A 17036-nucleotide genomic window follows, 5' to 3' on the forward strand; every position below is an offset into this window, starting at 1 on the left:
ATATTTGGTCTTCATTTTTTAAAATTTATTTTTCTTTAAACATATTTTCAATCATATATTTATGGAATTCACACTTTTGCTCTTGAATTAATGTGGAGAAATAGAGAGGCGTGATTGTAGCATGTAAAAATAGAGAAAGAGTAAATAGGGTTCTATGACATAATCCTCTATGCCGCGTAAATTGAGGAAAAGCAACAAAGTCACTGTATTAAACACGTAAGATAAACGACGTCGTTACTTTCTCTAAAAAAAAAAAGCTACAGTGAGATAAAATTGAAGAATCTATTGTTCTTTCTACAGTAGGGAAACATTGCCCTTTTTATATAGTAGTGAAATAACAAGAAACGAGAGTTAAAACTAATAAAAAATTATATGTATAAAAACGATCATTTCATCTCATTAAATCATCACTTCGAGTGCGTTTGATTGACATGGAAAATATCACCTAGAAAAAAAAATGTTTTCCTTAAAAACAAGGAAAATTAGACATATTTTCAAAAGTTGGAAAATGTTTTCCATGGAAAAAAATAGCAATCAAACACTTCAAGTAAGAATTTAGATGGAAAATTGATATTTTTTATGGAAAATAAATGTAATCAAACACACCCTTCATATTTAGTAAAGTTTAAAATTTTTACCCATCGGTATGTATGTAAGTGCTAAAATAAATTATTTATACGAATTAAATTTAAAATAAATAAATTACTATTTTGTGAGTAATCATTTCCATTAAAAAAATAAATAAATGTACATTCCGGAGATGGATTAACATTAAAGGGAAAAATTTTCAACACCCGTTGGTCCATTGGAGGGGTATAGTTGTAAATACATAAATCATTCGTCCTAATTTCCAATACAAAACCCAGAGTGAATCAAAATTTCCAAAAAAATTCATTCCCGAAATCCGATGCACTGTGCTTATTTGTCCAATTTCCAACACATTAATCGACAGCACACTCTTCCATTAAACTCTGATGTCATCGCTCTATGGTAACAGCTAATCAAATCAAATTATCAATCTACTTTATCCCTTCTCTAGCCCTATCCCCAGAACCCGATTTCTTCACGGTCTTGGGTCCGACCCGCCATAGCTGTCGGATCTTGTAAACTGTCTCCCCTTGCATGTTGAATGACCCGATAACGTTGAGATCTTTGTCGATCTGGAGACTGATTCTTGGATTCGATCGAAAAGATTAAGGAAATATAATTGGTGGATTTTATTTCTAGACGAGAATTATTGACTTATATTCAGGAAATGGCGGCGCAGAGTCCGAGTATGGATCAATTTGAGGCCTATTTCCAGAGAGCTGATATGGATCGGGACGGTCGGATCAGTGGCAACGAGGCTGTTGCGTTTTTTCGAGGCACCAACTTACCCACGCCAGTCCTTGCTCAGGTTCCCCTGCCTTTTTTGTTATCTATTATTTCATGTTGGTAACCAGTTATGGCGTTTTTAGTTGGAAACTTAGTTGTATGGTTAATAAAATTATGAACCGCTTTGAGCTCAATAATAATTACTGTGACTGTCAGTTTGGATTACAATTGAACGGGGTAGGTAGATACTCTGTTAATTACCGGGTGGAATAGTAGGAGTAGATGATTATGTAATTTGAGCTATGTTTAAATTCTCAATTCTCAGCAGTCAATTTGAGGGTACAGCTAAATGAGGAAGATGAAGGCAACAGTTAAAGCATTTTTGTCATTTAAAATAGGGAAATGAATAGGTGAAAGACAAGTCACACCTGTTCTAAGAAGGAGATATCTAAAGACAGGTGCAAACAACAGCAGAATAAGTTGCTGTGCATATTTTTGGGACTGTGGGTTAACCTTGTCAAACTGAGATGAATAGTAGAAGTCACGCTTAGGCAAGCTATATTGCCCTATTCTCATGTCCAAGCAAGATATAGCTGACAAGCAAGGTTCTAGGGAATCAGATCGCTGCTTCTGCTGCATAGACCTGAAAATTCTTAATTAATATCATGTTATATAGCTTCTAGCTGTGTGTGTATACCCTTGGTGCATTGTTTTCTCCCCTACAGAAAAACTTTGGATTCGTTAGAAACAATAACCATACTTGATATGCGGATATGGGATTGAAGGCGAGCAACAATTGGGCTAGATGGAAATTTTATCTGCACAATCTCTTGATGATGATATTTCTTGTGAGTTCAATGTGCATTTTATCTTTAACATGTGCTCTGACTTTAATTGTGGATCGAAGCATTTGGTTCCAGGTGGTGCCTATCTTTAAGAATAAATGAAGTTTCCATGATTTTTCAAATTATAGAAGTAATACCTATGACTTATGGGAGAATGATTAAGCATGGTTTAAGATATAATACGAAGCCCTCAGACTTTGGTTTTATGCACGGGAGATATACTGTGAAAGCTAATTGCTTGTTAAATAATGGAAAAGTTTAGAGGAAACATACGATTTGCGTATGGTTTATATTAGTTTAGAGAAAACCTTGTATTAGGGTACATGGGGATGCTACATGGTGGGTGCTAGAGAAGGAATTTTTATTAACTATATCAGTACAAGATGTGATGACAACAACAGTAGAGATTATCTTTTCACCATTTTGTTGGAGAATCTGCTAGTGCGTGTAAGAATACGTGAGTTGCATGGAGGCATAGTTAAAAAATATTAAATTTAGGATTTTATCAACGTTAACATAATTGAGCAGTGTTTTCTTGTAATTAGTGATGACCAATTCGTCATAGAATTTTTTCCTTTTTGTAATTAACAACAATATATTTGATGTATTCTGTTCAATGAATAAGAGGATGAAAATTCCACTAAGCCCAGGCTGTCTACATGGTATTGGAGCCATCCTATTGTACTTTTCCATTCCAACCTTCATCGTGTATATTTATTTTGGCTGTCTCTGTTGTTATTTTTCTACCTTATCTTTCTGTTCAAAGGAATCATCACGTTTCACCATGACATACACCTCTAACATATTGAATCTTAACCCAAAAATACTGCTGAACTTAAAGTATAGTAGTTTCCTTTAAAATCAACGGTGGACACTATCTTGAGAGGTCACATTTACTAAGAACTTACTTGAAGGTAAGGGAAAACTAAATTGTTTGCTTGGTCTAGTAATTAGCAAGACATATCAAAAGTTTTTGCATAGGATACAGGACTTCTAAATAATATCATGCTTATAGAACACCATGCAATCTGAAGTCGATTGTACGTGTATATATCTCTCAACGACGCAATAAATTTGGTAAGCAGTTTATCAAAACTACTCCGAGGTGAGAGGCGGGTCTCAGATTTTTGAACTGAAAATGAAAATTTGTAATACCAATCAAGACACTCATTGGTACCCAGTTATTGCAGTATTGTGAAAAGTCTACAAATTGAGCGAGATTATTTTCATCACTTGTAGATGAAGTGTGAAGAGGACTTAATAATGCATCAAGTTTATAAGAGAGGAAGAGTTTCTGATTTCTTTGTTGGTTTAAATGTGGAAGTGACCACGTTAAAGTCCAGATTATGTTTGCTCATTTAATCTTGCAGCAAATACATATACTATACCTCCTCAGAATGTTAGGCTGTAGAGCAGCTAACTTCGTAATTCATATCCCTTATAGCATTGGTAAAAAGAGAAAGATATCATCGATGCTGGTGAGAAAATGATATCCTTTCTCGCGTACTACTTAAATTATTATTATTATGAAAACTCAAAAAATATATAAAAACAAGTTTTAGCTACCTGGCTTCTCCTACACTAAGCTGAGGAATATTGTAGATCTGTGCCAAATATTTTTCTGAGTTTTCTAGAAATAACTAATAAACTTATCACCTCAATCAGGCATAACTGTGGATTGCAATCCACGTGAATGAGCAGTTTTCTTGAAGAACAATTTATGACACAGGAGGCATCAATAGTTTTTAAACTGGGAATAAAATGTGCTATTAGAAACATGTCCGCATAGATGTAAATAGTATTGTGACTCCTAGCAATTTGAGGCTGTCCTAGAATAAAGTCCATACTAAGGTCGCGCAAGTGGTACGCACGTGGAATTGGAAGTGGTGTGTATATCTTAGGGATTTTTAGTCTTGCCCAATTGACACATACGACACAAGGAGACAATGTGAAGTTTGTGAGCAATGTCCCTTCTTGGGAGTGCCATAATACCTAACTTCCGCTAAGGCAATTGTCTTATCGCTAACTAAACATTTCATAGGACCTTTGGTGTATGGTTGTCAGTCAAAAAAATCTCTAAAATCCATAAGTATGATGGATGCATTTCTAATCCCTTGGAAAGATACCCATCCAAGAATGTTCGCATGTTCTTGAGGGTTACTTAAGAGGTGTTTAAATATGGCACTGTAATGTAGACAATAACTACATTTAAGTCACAAGTCACACAAAACTTACCACATTGTTGCTCATAGTGTGTATAGCTGCGGTAACACGACTTAGGGTTAAGGTATATACAGCCTTATTTTCAACCCCATAATAGTTATTTGATCCATTATGTTTCATGTTACTACTTTTGGGTTGTTAAATAAGAAAATATCCATAAGATGCAAGTAGCGGAAATGAGGATGTTAAGATGGACCATATTAGAATACATTAGGCAAGGAATGAAAATATATTTAAACAAATTAGGTGCAGCAATTGAGTATAAATAAGAAGTAATGACTTGAATGATTGGGGTATGCCTTGCGAGGATATCAACAAACTTGCTTTGTTAAGGAGTGATGCAATTCTATTAGAACATGTTAAAAGATTGAAAGATGACCAAAATTAACTTGGCCTGATTCAGTTGCGTTAGATTTTCTAGAGCAGTAGATGAAGTAATGGATCAAACTGGATTGCAAAAAAAAAAAAAATTTATTGGGAACAAGACTTAGTAGTTCTTGATGATATTGACTAAAATGAAGAATTGGAGCAAGGTTTTAATCTGGGGAAGGAGCATGTTCTTAATTATCTATTATGGCTTTGAACCCTAACACTTAGATTAGGAGCACGGTGTTATTGATAGGATAATTGTATCTCAACTGTGGTAATTTAACATAGCTGGTTCTGAAGTTTTTCTTAGCTGACCTTACATTTACTGTTCAGATCACATTGACTCTTGCATAATTTACATTCTGGTCTATCACCATACATGCTTAGGGCTCTTATTGAATTGTATAATGATTATTATAGTTTCAGCAACAGGAACGGTTCTGATAAACATACAAACATTTCGTGTAAATATGTCTGTTACTCTTAGGTCTGCCATTTTCTATTTGTTTTGAACAATTATATTTAGAAAGTCTTTCTGGTTATGTGCAGATATGGACGTATGCTGATCAAAATCGAAGTGGTTTCCTTGGTCGTGCTGAATTTTATAATGCTCTTAAACTTGTTACAGTGGCACAAAGTAAGCGAGAGTTGACTGCTGATTTAGTGAAGGCTGCTTTGTATGGTCCGGCTTCAGCTAAAATCCCTGCTCCTCAGATAAAATTTGCAGCTAGTCCAGGCTCTCAGTCAAATATTAATGCAGGTGCATCAACCACACCATTGAGTGGTAATCCGGTCGCTACTCAAAGTACTGGTGCAAGTGGCACACTTGGTTTTCTATCTCAGCAAACTCAACAGGTAAGGCCACCTCGGCCTCCACTTCCTTCCTCTGGATTCCAGCCTCATCAAGGTGTTGCAAGCCAAGGAATGCCTGGAGTAGGTGCTATGAACGTTCCTCACCCTAGTTCCTCTGGTTGGGTTGGTGGGAGGACTGATGGTTCCCAAACAGGATTCACTTCTCAAAATTTTAATCAGAGCTCCAGCCCATCTACAACTCAAGGTGGCTTTGGCCCAGGTATCTCATCGTCTCCACCTGTTACACAATCGATCCCACAGAATACTGGGTTGATGCAACATACTTCATCCAAACCGCAAAATACTGTTCCCCTGGGTACCCATATTGGAGTGGAAGACTCCAAAACACTTTCAGTTACAGGAAATGGCTTTGCTTCAGACTCAGTATTTGGAGATGTTTTCTCGGTGACATCATCTCAACCAAAGCAAAATTCCACCATGCCTTCATCGCCTGCCAGCAGTGTACCTGCTTCATCATCTACAGCACATATTTCAGGAGGGAGTCCACCTATGGTCAATTCAAGTACTCCTGCTCAGCAACCTCCGCACAATCTGACTCAGCAATTTCAGCCCACATTGAAGGCAAACCAACATGTTTCAGCGCAAACTTCATCTACATTTTCTGCTGCATCTGGAAATTCTATTCCTCGTCAATCTCACCCTCCATGGCCAAGAATGTCCCAGGCGGATGTTCAGAAGTACAGCAAGGTATTTATGCAGGTTGACACTGACAGAGATGGAAAAATCACTGGTGAACAGGCAAAGGACTTGTTCTTGAGTTGGAGGTTACCACGAGGTACGATATGCTTTATTAACATCTTGATTGATTCCATTTCAATTTTGCATTTTTTTTTTTTTAAATATCATTTACTGCTAATCTGCTTATTATACTTGTTTGAGTTTCCAACAGTGTCATTTTTAAAAAAATAAAATAAAATTGAGTAAATATCTTATCCTTGTGACTTTGAATTGCCAGATTTTTTTTTTTCTTCTGGCTTTGTTCATAAAAGATTCTGTCCTTAGTAAGGAAATATATATGAGAGAAAGTTGGGGCAAGAAAGTGAAATTATTGAGGGCATAAATCAGCACAACCCGGTTTTGGGGTGGCCCACCTTGTCTGGCCGAACATTTTGACTGGCCATGCTGGGCTGGCCCCATGTATGCTTGGGTCTTGGGCATTGTGGGTCGTCAGGTCAAACGGTTTCTTGTTTCTTTATTTATTTATAATATAAATGAAAGCATGCGTATGTTTGTGATAAGATTGCTTTGTGCCTATCTTGGCCTCTTGAGACTCCGCAGAGGACTCTGTTTAGAGTTGCCCCTGTGCTGTTTTCTTCAAATAGGCTCACAGGACACAGCCTTTCTGCCTTTAGGTTAGTTTGTTTTAAATATTACTGGCCTCTGTCGCCTGGCCAAGCATGGCCCTTACGGTGTAGTGCCTGGGTTTGGCCTTTTCATGTACCATGCCACAACAAGCTTGGGTGACATTGCCCACCGTATACACCCTAGGTTTGGGATTCTCAAGATCACATTACTTTTTTGAAATCAGACTAGCTTAAAACATGCATTGCAATTATAACCTGAAGCACCATGTGCATAAACATGTACACTATAAATCTGGATAATATAGATCCTAGAAGAAATTAAAGGACACTCAAAACTTGTATTGAAACTCTGGTAATTGATCTTGAAAATTCTGATGCGGTGGCTGCTTTCTCTCCATTTTTGCTTGACGTGGAGCTTGGATCCAAGAAATCTGGCTTCTAATGAAAGTTCTGGGTAGTGGGTAGCATGAAAATATCTATATGACACGAATAAGACGAGATGCTTCTATGCCAGTCTTAACCTCGCTTTTTCTTTTTGCAATTACAAGTTTAAAAGTGATTAGCCAATTAAATTCATCATTCTGACCTTTTGTTTTATTTATCAGAGGTCTTAAAGAAGGTCTGGGACTTATCCGATCAAGACAATGACAGCAAGCTTTCTTTGAGGGAATTCTGCATTGCTCTTTATCTTATGGAGAGATATAGGGAAGGCCGCCCTCTCCCTACAGTGTTTCCAAGTGGTGTTATGTTTGACGAGACATTGTTGCCTGCCTCCGCTCAACCCAATGCTGCATATGGAAATACGGCTTGGAGACCTGCTGGTTTATGTTTTTCCCTCTACTAAACTATATAATGTCCACCACACATGAACACATACACGTGCATATTATCTCTCTCTATTTTGATTCATGATCTATTACTTTGTTATTAGGATTCCAACAAGCTCAAGGGACTAGGAGTGCATGGCCAGCCACCTCTGTTGGTGTAGGAAGGCCACCTCGTCCAGTTAGTCGTGATGATAATATGCAGCCCAGCCAACAAAAAGCCAAAGTTCCAGTGCTGGAGAAGCATCTCGTAGATCAACTTAGCACAGAGGAACAGGATTCCCTGAACACAAAGTTTCAGGAGGCGAAGGATGCCGAGAAAAAGGTGATACGGTGCTGCTAATTGTGTTTTCACGATATTATCTCTCTCCCCTTCCATTTTCTTGCTCATTATTGCTACCAAAATCAATTTTTCCTGAAATATAGCTATATGCTTGTGCTCCTAAAATAGAATATCATCCTTTATAATTCTGGATAATGGGCTGTAGTAACAAAGCTAGATATGGCAATACAGAGTGTATCAGGGTGTATATCCGTGTCTAATGTAACCTGTTATTAATATCCTTTAGTTCTTTGTTCTTATGATGTAACTATTTAGAGTTGCAAAAAGATCACTGCTCAAGAGTTTCTTTTAACAAGAAAAAGAGATGCAATACAAAAGTTGATTTACTAACATATGATGCATCCGATGGGTCAAATTTATTAGCTCTAGAGAGTGTTTAAACATATTTTTCGCCTTTTCCTTAATGAGTTTGGATGACAACTTGTTTTCTTGTTGGAGTTGAGGCAATGACAAAATTTTCAGTATCTGATTCCATGTAACATACATCATGATGCTTTTCTAAGTCTTGAACAGCAATCAAAGGACTTTAGTTGATTATCAGATGTTTCAATTGAAGAATTCCTTTCTATATTCTCAGTCATTATAATCAGGCAGAGAAAGGATCGTTACAACATCAAGAACTCAAAATATGTGATATTTATATCAGAATAATAATAGCTACTAGTGGATAAAAAGTTCTCGATCTATGTGTTTCTTGTGCAATTTCATAGTTGCTGTATAAGTTTTTCACAATTCTAATTGGATAGCTTTTACATTATTCAAGAGCTTAACTTTCGAGTAAAGCTGGATTGTAGGATGTCGTTGTTCAAGTTCTTGGACTCTCAAATGACACGAACTGCCTCCATTGGTTCCTTATCCAAGAATTGAATTGCTTTCATTGATTCCCATGATCCCATCGAAAGGATTTCTAAGAATTTCAAATGATTGAAGCAATTTTTCTAAACCTAACACACATGTAGGTCAATGTATAAATTTTCGTTGTATGGTTAATTTGAACATGACTTCTATGTTCTAGCTGAAGTTATTAATGCATCTATAGATTTCATATATTCCTTCAGTTACACATTTTCCAAATTAAGAAATATATTTTACATAGCTTCACAAATTCTTTCGAGGAGTCACCTGCTTCTCTGATCTTGTATAATATTATTTCTCATCAGTGGACTTGTTTGAAACTAGGGCAAGTGATGCTTAACAATCAACAAGCATGTTTAAGAGGCTTTACAATTTAGGATGAAAAGATACTAAATAAAGGATTTTGTCCCATTCGAATAGTAAATTTGTCGTTTTCATTTCGTTATTGCTGGGGTATTCCTTTAATTCAAGAATGTTACGAGGGGGCTCAAAGGATATACGTGATGTAGTTAAATGCAAGGTTTGTTATTCACTTTGCCATGGATAAAGAATATAGTGGTGGTGGACTGTAGCCTATTCATGTTAACTTTGGTTTCTTGAAAATTGAATGCGAATTGTTAGCTATGCTGCCGTACATGTCCTTTCTAAACGAACATCCTTCCTAATGTAGTTGTGAGACAAACTTACAGTTCATTCTTAGATCTGCTTTATTTTAGAATTTGAATAGAGGTTATATGTCTTGTATTAATCTGATTGTCCAGCTAAATTTTGTGAATCGCTCAATAAACTTGACCCTTGCCTTCCATTTCAATGTGCAGCCAAGTTGGCCAAGTTAGAAAGTTCATTTGTGGTTAATAGAAAGTTGCTTTCTTTAAGTGTAACATTATTGTTTTCCTCTTCATGCGATGTATACCATGGCAATAGCACAACATGATATACTTATTGGTGGGAAGAAGTGATTGCTTTCCATTTCCCCATAAAACCTCCCTTAATTTTGTAATGTTCATTTGCACTTTTGTCTACATTTTCAATGCAGGTATCAGAACTGGAAAAAGAGATTTTAGATGCTAAAGAGAAAATTCAGTTTTACCACTCAAAGATGCAAGAACTTGTGAGTTTATATGGTCTCCTTCACATGCTACAGATAGTGTGGCATTTATATTCACTTCGCAATGTGTTTAATTTTAAATGAACTACTATTATGTTGGATGATTCTACCTTTGCCATAATTTCCCTAGTTCACTTTACATCCGTGTTATTTGATAAGAGAGAGGCAGGGAGATGTAGATGTAGAGTGACATGACATCTTATTTTAGGGACTCTGAGTCTCATTACATGTAGATACATCATTTGTCCCATGGTCGACATGATCTTTGCTTTGGATGTATTAAAGCTAGCATACACAATTCTTATACCATATTGATATATAATAGTTTAAAATTCACAATGCATCATAAACCTTCTTGCACTAATATCTGCCACCATTTTTTCCAGATTCTATACAAAAGCCGTTGTGATAATCGGCTAAATGAGATTACTGAAAGAGTTTCCGGTGACAAAAGAGAGGTATACCTCTGAAGATAAGGTTGCATATGTATACAAAGATACCTGCTATATGTGTGACTCACTTGACCAAGTTATATATCAGGCTGACTCATTGGCAAAGAAATATGAAGAGAAGTACAAGCAGGCTGGAGATGTAGCATCTAAGTTAACCATTGAAGAGGCCACGTTTCGTGATATTCAGGTATTCTGATTACTTTCTGCTGCTAGACTTGACGAGAGTATCTGTTTACTCTGGTTTGTCCTTTCTTTCTGCTATCTATATATAGACTTTGTCCTGTGATCGGATTTGTCCGAATATAAAATGGATGTATTGTATGTAGGAGAAAAAAATGGAACTATATCGGGCAATTGTCAAGTTGGAACAAGGCAATGCTGATGGTATTCAGGTATGCTCTACCATCATATGATTTCACGAGGATCTGTGGAATACTTTTAAGAACAAGTTTTGGTTTCTCCAGGATCGTGCTAATCAGATCCAGTTAGATCTTGAGCAGCTGGTAAAAGCCTTAAATGAACGTTGCAAAACTTATGGATTACGTGGAAAACCAACTTCATTGGTCGAGCTTCCATTTGGTACTGAAATCAACATAGTTATAATTGAGCAGTTCATTTATTTCATTCTTCTCTAGTATGAACTAATCATCCAGTCGATCATTGTGGATTCTGCTGTTGATCACCACAAATATCTAAACTTAATCAGCTAGCTTTTCTATTGCATTGGTATATCGCCTACTTTTATGTTACTTGAGTCTACAGAAAGTTGCATATGAATCTAAAACCATGAAACAATTTGTGGTTTGCCTTTCAGTTCCTTCAGTGTGATACTAGTTCTTTTGTTTTGACTCCATTTCACTGATTATTCACTTACTTGGACTGTTTCATTCATGCATGACCTTAAATTAATTTCATGTCTCAGGAAGCTGTACTATTTTAGCTTTGAAATCGGTATGAATGTCGTAGTGTGTGTTAAAATAACACCACTGTTATATGCTGCATTGATTACTTAAGGGTGCCATATATCAGATCCTCAATTATAATTGCATATATATTTCTAATTGTAGGTGTTATTTTTCATTAGTGAGGCGGATGATGAAATGGGAAAGTATTGTGACTTTTTTAGGTTTTATCATTCACTACTCTTCATAGACACAGCCCTGGTGGCATGTATTTAATTAATGAAGAAGCTTAGAGCCTATCTGTGAAAGTGCTCCAGAGAATATCTCCACATAAACAATCTGGCTGCCCAAGCAGGAGTTGGTGTAATTTATAATAGAATTCTTTGTAGATTATCAAATTTAGTTCATTTAAGAAATATTGAATTGATTTCGTAACCAATATTGTAATTTCGAAGACGGATCAAAATGGGTTTGTCGTGCTCTGTGAGGAATATTTTGTTCTTGTTTATGTGAGCCTTTTTTTTGTTTTCTGTCCAGGTTGGCAACCTGGTATGCAACAAGGAGCAGCTGATTGGGATGAAGTATGGGACAAGCTTGAAGATGAAGGTGCTGTTTGAAATTTAATAACCGTGTTTCTAAAATATACTTTATATTGGATGGTGGGAACTTTCAGAATAATGCTATCTAGCACCAATGGTGCTCGAACACCAGACTAAGTTGACACACATTGAATCATGTGACCTACATTTAAGTTAATCTATCATCTAACCTCATGTAGTTACCACCTAGAGGTCCAAAGTGGTGCTTGCCCCGGCGATGTTAAATAGCATCATTCAAACTTTTGATGATTCGTACAATATTATCGGCAATTTAGATTCGTTTCCATGTTGAATAAATATGAGGCCCTGTTTGACCCCAATTTTGAAAGTGGGTTTTTGGAATAGTGATTTTTTCGAGAATGTTTGGTTAAAAATAAGGAAAAGTTTTTGGTTTACGTGAAATTATTTTATGGGAAAATGAGTTTTGGAAAAAATGGAGCCCAAACAGGGGTTGAATACCTAGTCTATTTACAGGTCCATCAAAGAAATTTAAAAAGATAAAAAATAAAAATGAAAGAAGTGTACTTTGTATCAATTGTCTTTTCAATTGAGATCCTGCTGATTTCTCTTGTTGCACTTTCCTCCATTTCAGGATTCACATTTGTTAAAGAACTTACTCTTGAGGTTCAAAATGTCATTGCCCCTCCCAAACCCAAGTCTTCATTGTTTAGAGAGAGAACGAATACTTCCATAGATGACAGTGGGGTTGTAAAATCACCCTCTAATGCTGATGAGAAATCAGAGGTGGTTAGTGTCGGGGAGAGGACACCTAAGGCAGAGGGGACAAATACACACAGCTTACTGGAAACTGCAAGAAGTCCACCGGACAGTCCTGCAGGAAGTAATGTAGTCAAGAGCCCATCAAAGGAATTTCAAGATCCTCAGACTAGAAAGGACATTAACGTAAATGGTTCAACCCATGCGTTCGAGACTCACAGGTAGTCTGATTATTTTTTCCTCTTTTGGTGGTTTTTCTTTGTGTTGTCATTTGTAGACCAGTATTCCGGTTGAGACCTTTGATTAGTAGTTCACAATTGTCATACAGTTTAGGTATAGATAGATACAGTGCTTTTTGTCATAAATTTCCAATGTAATGGATTTTCTAATGCAGTGAATATGGAGGTGGTGAATCTGTACTTTCTGGGGACAAAGGTTATGATGAACCAGGATGGGGTTCCTATGATATGCATTATGATATGGACGTGACATGGGATTTCAATCGTCTCTCTACCCAGGTATCCGAGAACACTTCAATATTCATGCCAAATATTGTACTAGCATTTTCATTCATTATAGATTGTATTCTATGTACATTTCCTGTGTTTAAAACAACTTTTCTCACTGTTCTCGCTCAATTTTTGGTTTCGTTAGAAGTATATATGCAGGCTCCCACTCTCACCCACACCCACACCCACACCCGCACCCGCACCCGCACCCACACCCACAAAATTAAAATAAAACTGTGTTGTTTCTGATGCACAGGTTCAGAACTTTACTTTTCCTTCGTAGATGAATGGGGGTTTGTTCTCATCTTATTTCTTCACCACTGTGATGCAGGACTCAGATGGCAAGAGGCGTAGTGAAAGTTCTTTATTTGGTTCGGATAACTGGGATCTACCACCAATTAAAACTGGGACGATAACCACAGATTCAATGTTCCCAAAACAGGGCCCTGTTTTCGATTCTGTTCCAAGTACCCCTATTACAAATTTTGCCGCACCCGCACCCGCACCCACACCCACAAAATTAAAATAAAACTGTGTTGTTTCTGATGCACAGGTTCAGAACTTTACTTTTCCTTCGTAGATGAATGGGGGTTTGTTCTCATCTTATTTCTTCACCACTGTGATGCAGGACTCAGATGGCAAGAGGCGTCGTGAAAGTTCTTTATTTGGTTCAGATAACTGGGATCTACCACCAATTAAAACTGGGACGATAACCACAGATTCAATGTTCCCAAAACAGGGCCCTGTTTTCGATTCTGTTCCAAGTACCCCTATTACAAATTTTGCCAGCTCTCCACACATTGATAACATGTTTCCAAAGCAGGGTCCTCTTTTTGATTCTGTTCCAAGCACCCCAATTTCGAATTTTGCCAGCTCTCCGCACATAGATAACATTTTCCAGGGGAAGAGCCAATTTGCTTTCGCAGATTCTGTCCCAAGCACCCCAATGTTGAATTCTAGCAACTCTCCTAGAAGTTTCAGTGAAGGTTTAGAAGATCATTCATTTGACAGCTTCTCCAGATTTGATTCCTTCAACACACATGATAGTGGCCCTTTCGCACCGCGGGAAACCTTTACGAGATTTGATTCCATGCAAAGCACAAGAGATTCTGACTTCGATCAGGGTTACTTTGCTCCACAAGAGTCAATTGCAAGATTCGACTCATTCCGTAGCACAGCGGACTCTGAGTATGGACTATTCCCACCACGTGATTCGTTTACCAGATTTGATTCCATGCGGAGTACCAAAGACTCGGAGTATGGCCATGGTTTCCCATCCTTTGACGATTCAGATACATTTGGATCAAACGATCCATTTAAGACATCACAAGAGGCTCAGACTCCAAGGAGAGATTCAGACAGTTGGAAAGCGTTCTAGCAATATAATTTGTTCAGTAGTGTTTGTCTCATTCGAAGTTTGTTGTGTGGGGGTTCTTGGTATAGGTAAGGCAGTTTGGTTGTTTCATTTGACAATTCAGCGTGTTCCATCTCTGTGACACTGATTTTGCCCTTTTACCCAACTTCCTTCTTTTTTCTCGTCCATAATTGATTTCTTAATATTTGCAAATATTCCCTTTTCTTTTTCGTCAGCTTAGATTGTAGAATGTGCACACTTTATGAGAGGGCTTTTTATGAGTTGTTATTTGGTGGTCAAATTTGTTCTTTTGTTTTAATGTAAGATATTTGAGGATGGGACGGACAACGTGAATGTGAATTTCTGTTTTGATGCCTACATTTGCTGTGTCGTTTATTTTAGTTGCCCGTTCCATATTTGGTACGTTGGATAGGCTCGAACATGATCCAAAAGAGGACTTTTCATATACTCATCAATCGTTTTGTTTAACTTTATTATATGATGGCATGACCTCTCAGCTTGCTCTCGTGTGAATTATCGTCTTTTCAATCAAACATGACCGCAATGATTTATCGGTGTGTGTCGTGTATTCATTTTAGGAATAAGCACCTTTTACAGGGAAATTTGGTAGGACAGTTTGTAAGGGCTGAGATAGCAGCTTGTGACTGGATGTGTTAATTGTTTTTTGTTCAATTGCTAATGAAATTCTATCAAGTGTAAATTTGATAAAATCCCCTAGCAATGTAGCATAATTGTTCCTTTTTATGTCTAGAACGTCGTTTGGCCACGAACAATAGCTTGTATGAATATACATGTAAGACCCTTTATGGTACAAATAAATTTTTTTTCTGAAAGCAATTTCTAGTGTAAATCATTAGACTCCGAAATGAGATTAGGGGACTCTACAACCACTTCAACTGCAAAAATCGAACAAAATTTCTAGCAAAGACGGGGGCTGGACGATATGCCGAATAACGGTGCATCTCGAAGATGAATAATTGAGTTTTGCTATATGTACAGCAATTTTTTATACTTTGACATCACTCTCACATGGGGTGGGATCCACGAGTACAAAATTGTTGTACACAGCAAAATTCTTCAGTTATATTAGCAATCAAAGCGTCCTCATGATAGCATGGGGAGGAGGATTATTTACATCAGAAAAATAGATCTAAAAATGGAAGTAAACACTGAATCCAAAGGCCTTTTTTTTTTTTTCCCCCTTCCCCTTCACGTTCAATTTGCCTATACATAAACAGGTTCCACGGACGATTTCACGAAAGCATCGGGGTCAATGATCTGAAATTTTGGAGTGTAAAATTTGTGCGTTGAACTGAAAGATGTTACAATATGGTAGGTAAAAAATGAAAAGAAAAAAAAAATTGTGATTTAGAAGAAGAATGCTTGGATTTGATGACATACTTCCACATAAAGAGATAAAAGAGGATTATAATTCAACAAAAATGAGTAAAAAGAGCAGCTTAAAAATGAAATATAAACGGTTTCATTAGGTTCATCAGTTGTCTTGCAACAGAAGAAATTATATTATATTAATGTATTCATGATAAGCCATCTTTGAAGATGGTTTAGTCGCTTCTCTAAAACCAAAAGGTGACCCCTTACGTTATCCGTGCAATCTAGGTATTTTTATGTAAAAATGTATTTTAGAATAGTAAATTGATATGAAATGTGTGGTTGAAAAATAAGGAAATTTTTTTGATTTACGTGTAATATTATTTTAATAAAGAATGTGTGGTTTAAAAGAAGAGATAGAGAAATGCATTTTGAAAAAAATAGCTACCAAACGGGCTCACCATCATAAAAAGGTTAAGGAAAATGGGTGATCCCAAATGTATACGGGAATTATTAAAAAATTTTGTCGCATAAAACGAGCTATTAGGTATTTGCTCCAGTAATTCATTTGTTCCCTCAGCTCAAACGGTCGTCTAAGGACCAATTCAAGATGTAAACTGTTGACGAAATTATTGTTTGATAAAAAATTACTGTAAGTGCACGTTTCATTGACGAGAAGTAAAATGAATTTTGACTTCAAGTATTGTTCACGCAGAGATTATACTAACTCAAATTCAAATTAACTTAGCCTTAACTGAAACAATTGAAATTGTGATTTTTTTAATAAATTAAATAATCTACTTATGAATGCAAGACCTAAGTTAACTAAAATCAACAGAAAGTTATAATGAAATGCAAGTTTTATAAACATATGACGATGAAAAGCGTACTAGAATTCGAATCCCCTTTAATATCGGAATTTATAAATTTGACAACACGATTCAATTATGAAGACTAATATTCCCAATTTGTTTAACAATTTCCTTTGCGTAGAATTAAACATATTTTTACATGTGATCCAACTACATTTCTATAACGAATGCAAACATATAAAATGTATTAAAAATTTATAAATACTTAGAGATCACATAA

At 36.5% G+C, this 17036-nt stretch overlaps 1 protein-coding gene across 3 annotated transcripts; it reads left to right on the forward strand.

The window, feature by feature from the left end:
* Positions 1-884: 884 nt before the first annotated feature.
* LOC111408968 (epidermal growth factor receptor substrate 15-like 1) lies at positions 885-14971 on the forward strand. 3 transcript variants are annotated; one of them, XM_023038836.1, is made up of 14 exons: positions 886-1396; positions 5301-6399; positions 7534-7749; positions 7860-8077; positions 9987-10061; positions 10445-10516; positions 10599-10697; positions 10837-10902; positions 10975-11089; positions 11950-12018; positions 12604-12949; positions 13123-13246; positions 13569-13719; positions 14017-14971. In XM_023038836.1, exons 1-14 carry the CDS (start codon positions 1256-1258, stop codon positions 14613-14615), a joined length of 3390 nt encoding a protein of 1129 aa, XP_022894604.1. In that variant the 5' UTR covers positions 886-1255; the 3' UTR covers positions 14616-14971. The 3 variants fall into 3 exon arrangements, with proteins under 3 accessions (XP_022894605.1, XP_022894604.1, XP_022894603.1); XM_023038835.1 differs by having other exon boundaries at positions 13569-13708; positions 14006-14971; XM_023038837.1 differs by lacking the exon at positions 13569-13719 and having other exon boundaries at positions 885-1396; positions 13866-14971.
* The last annotated feature ends 2065 nt before the right edge of the window (positions 14972-17036 follow it).

This window comes from Olea europaea, chromosome 14 (assembly GCF_002742605.1).
Source record: "Olea europaea var. sylvestris chromosome 14, O_europaea_v1, whole genome shotgun sequence".
Classification (NCBI taxonomy): domain Eukaryota; kingdom Viridiplantae; phylum Streptophyta; class Magnoliopsida; order Lamiales; family Oleaceae; genus Olea; species Olea europaea.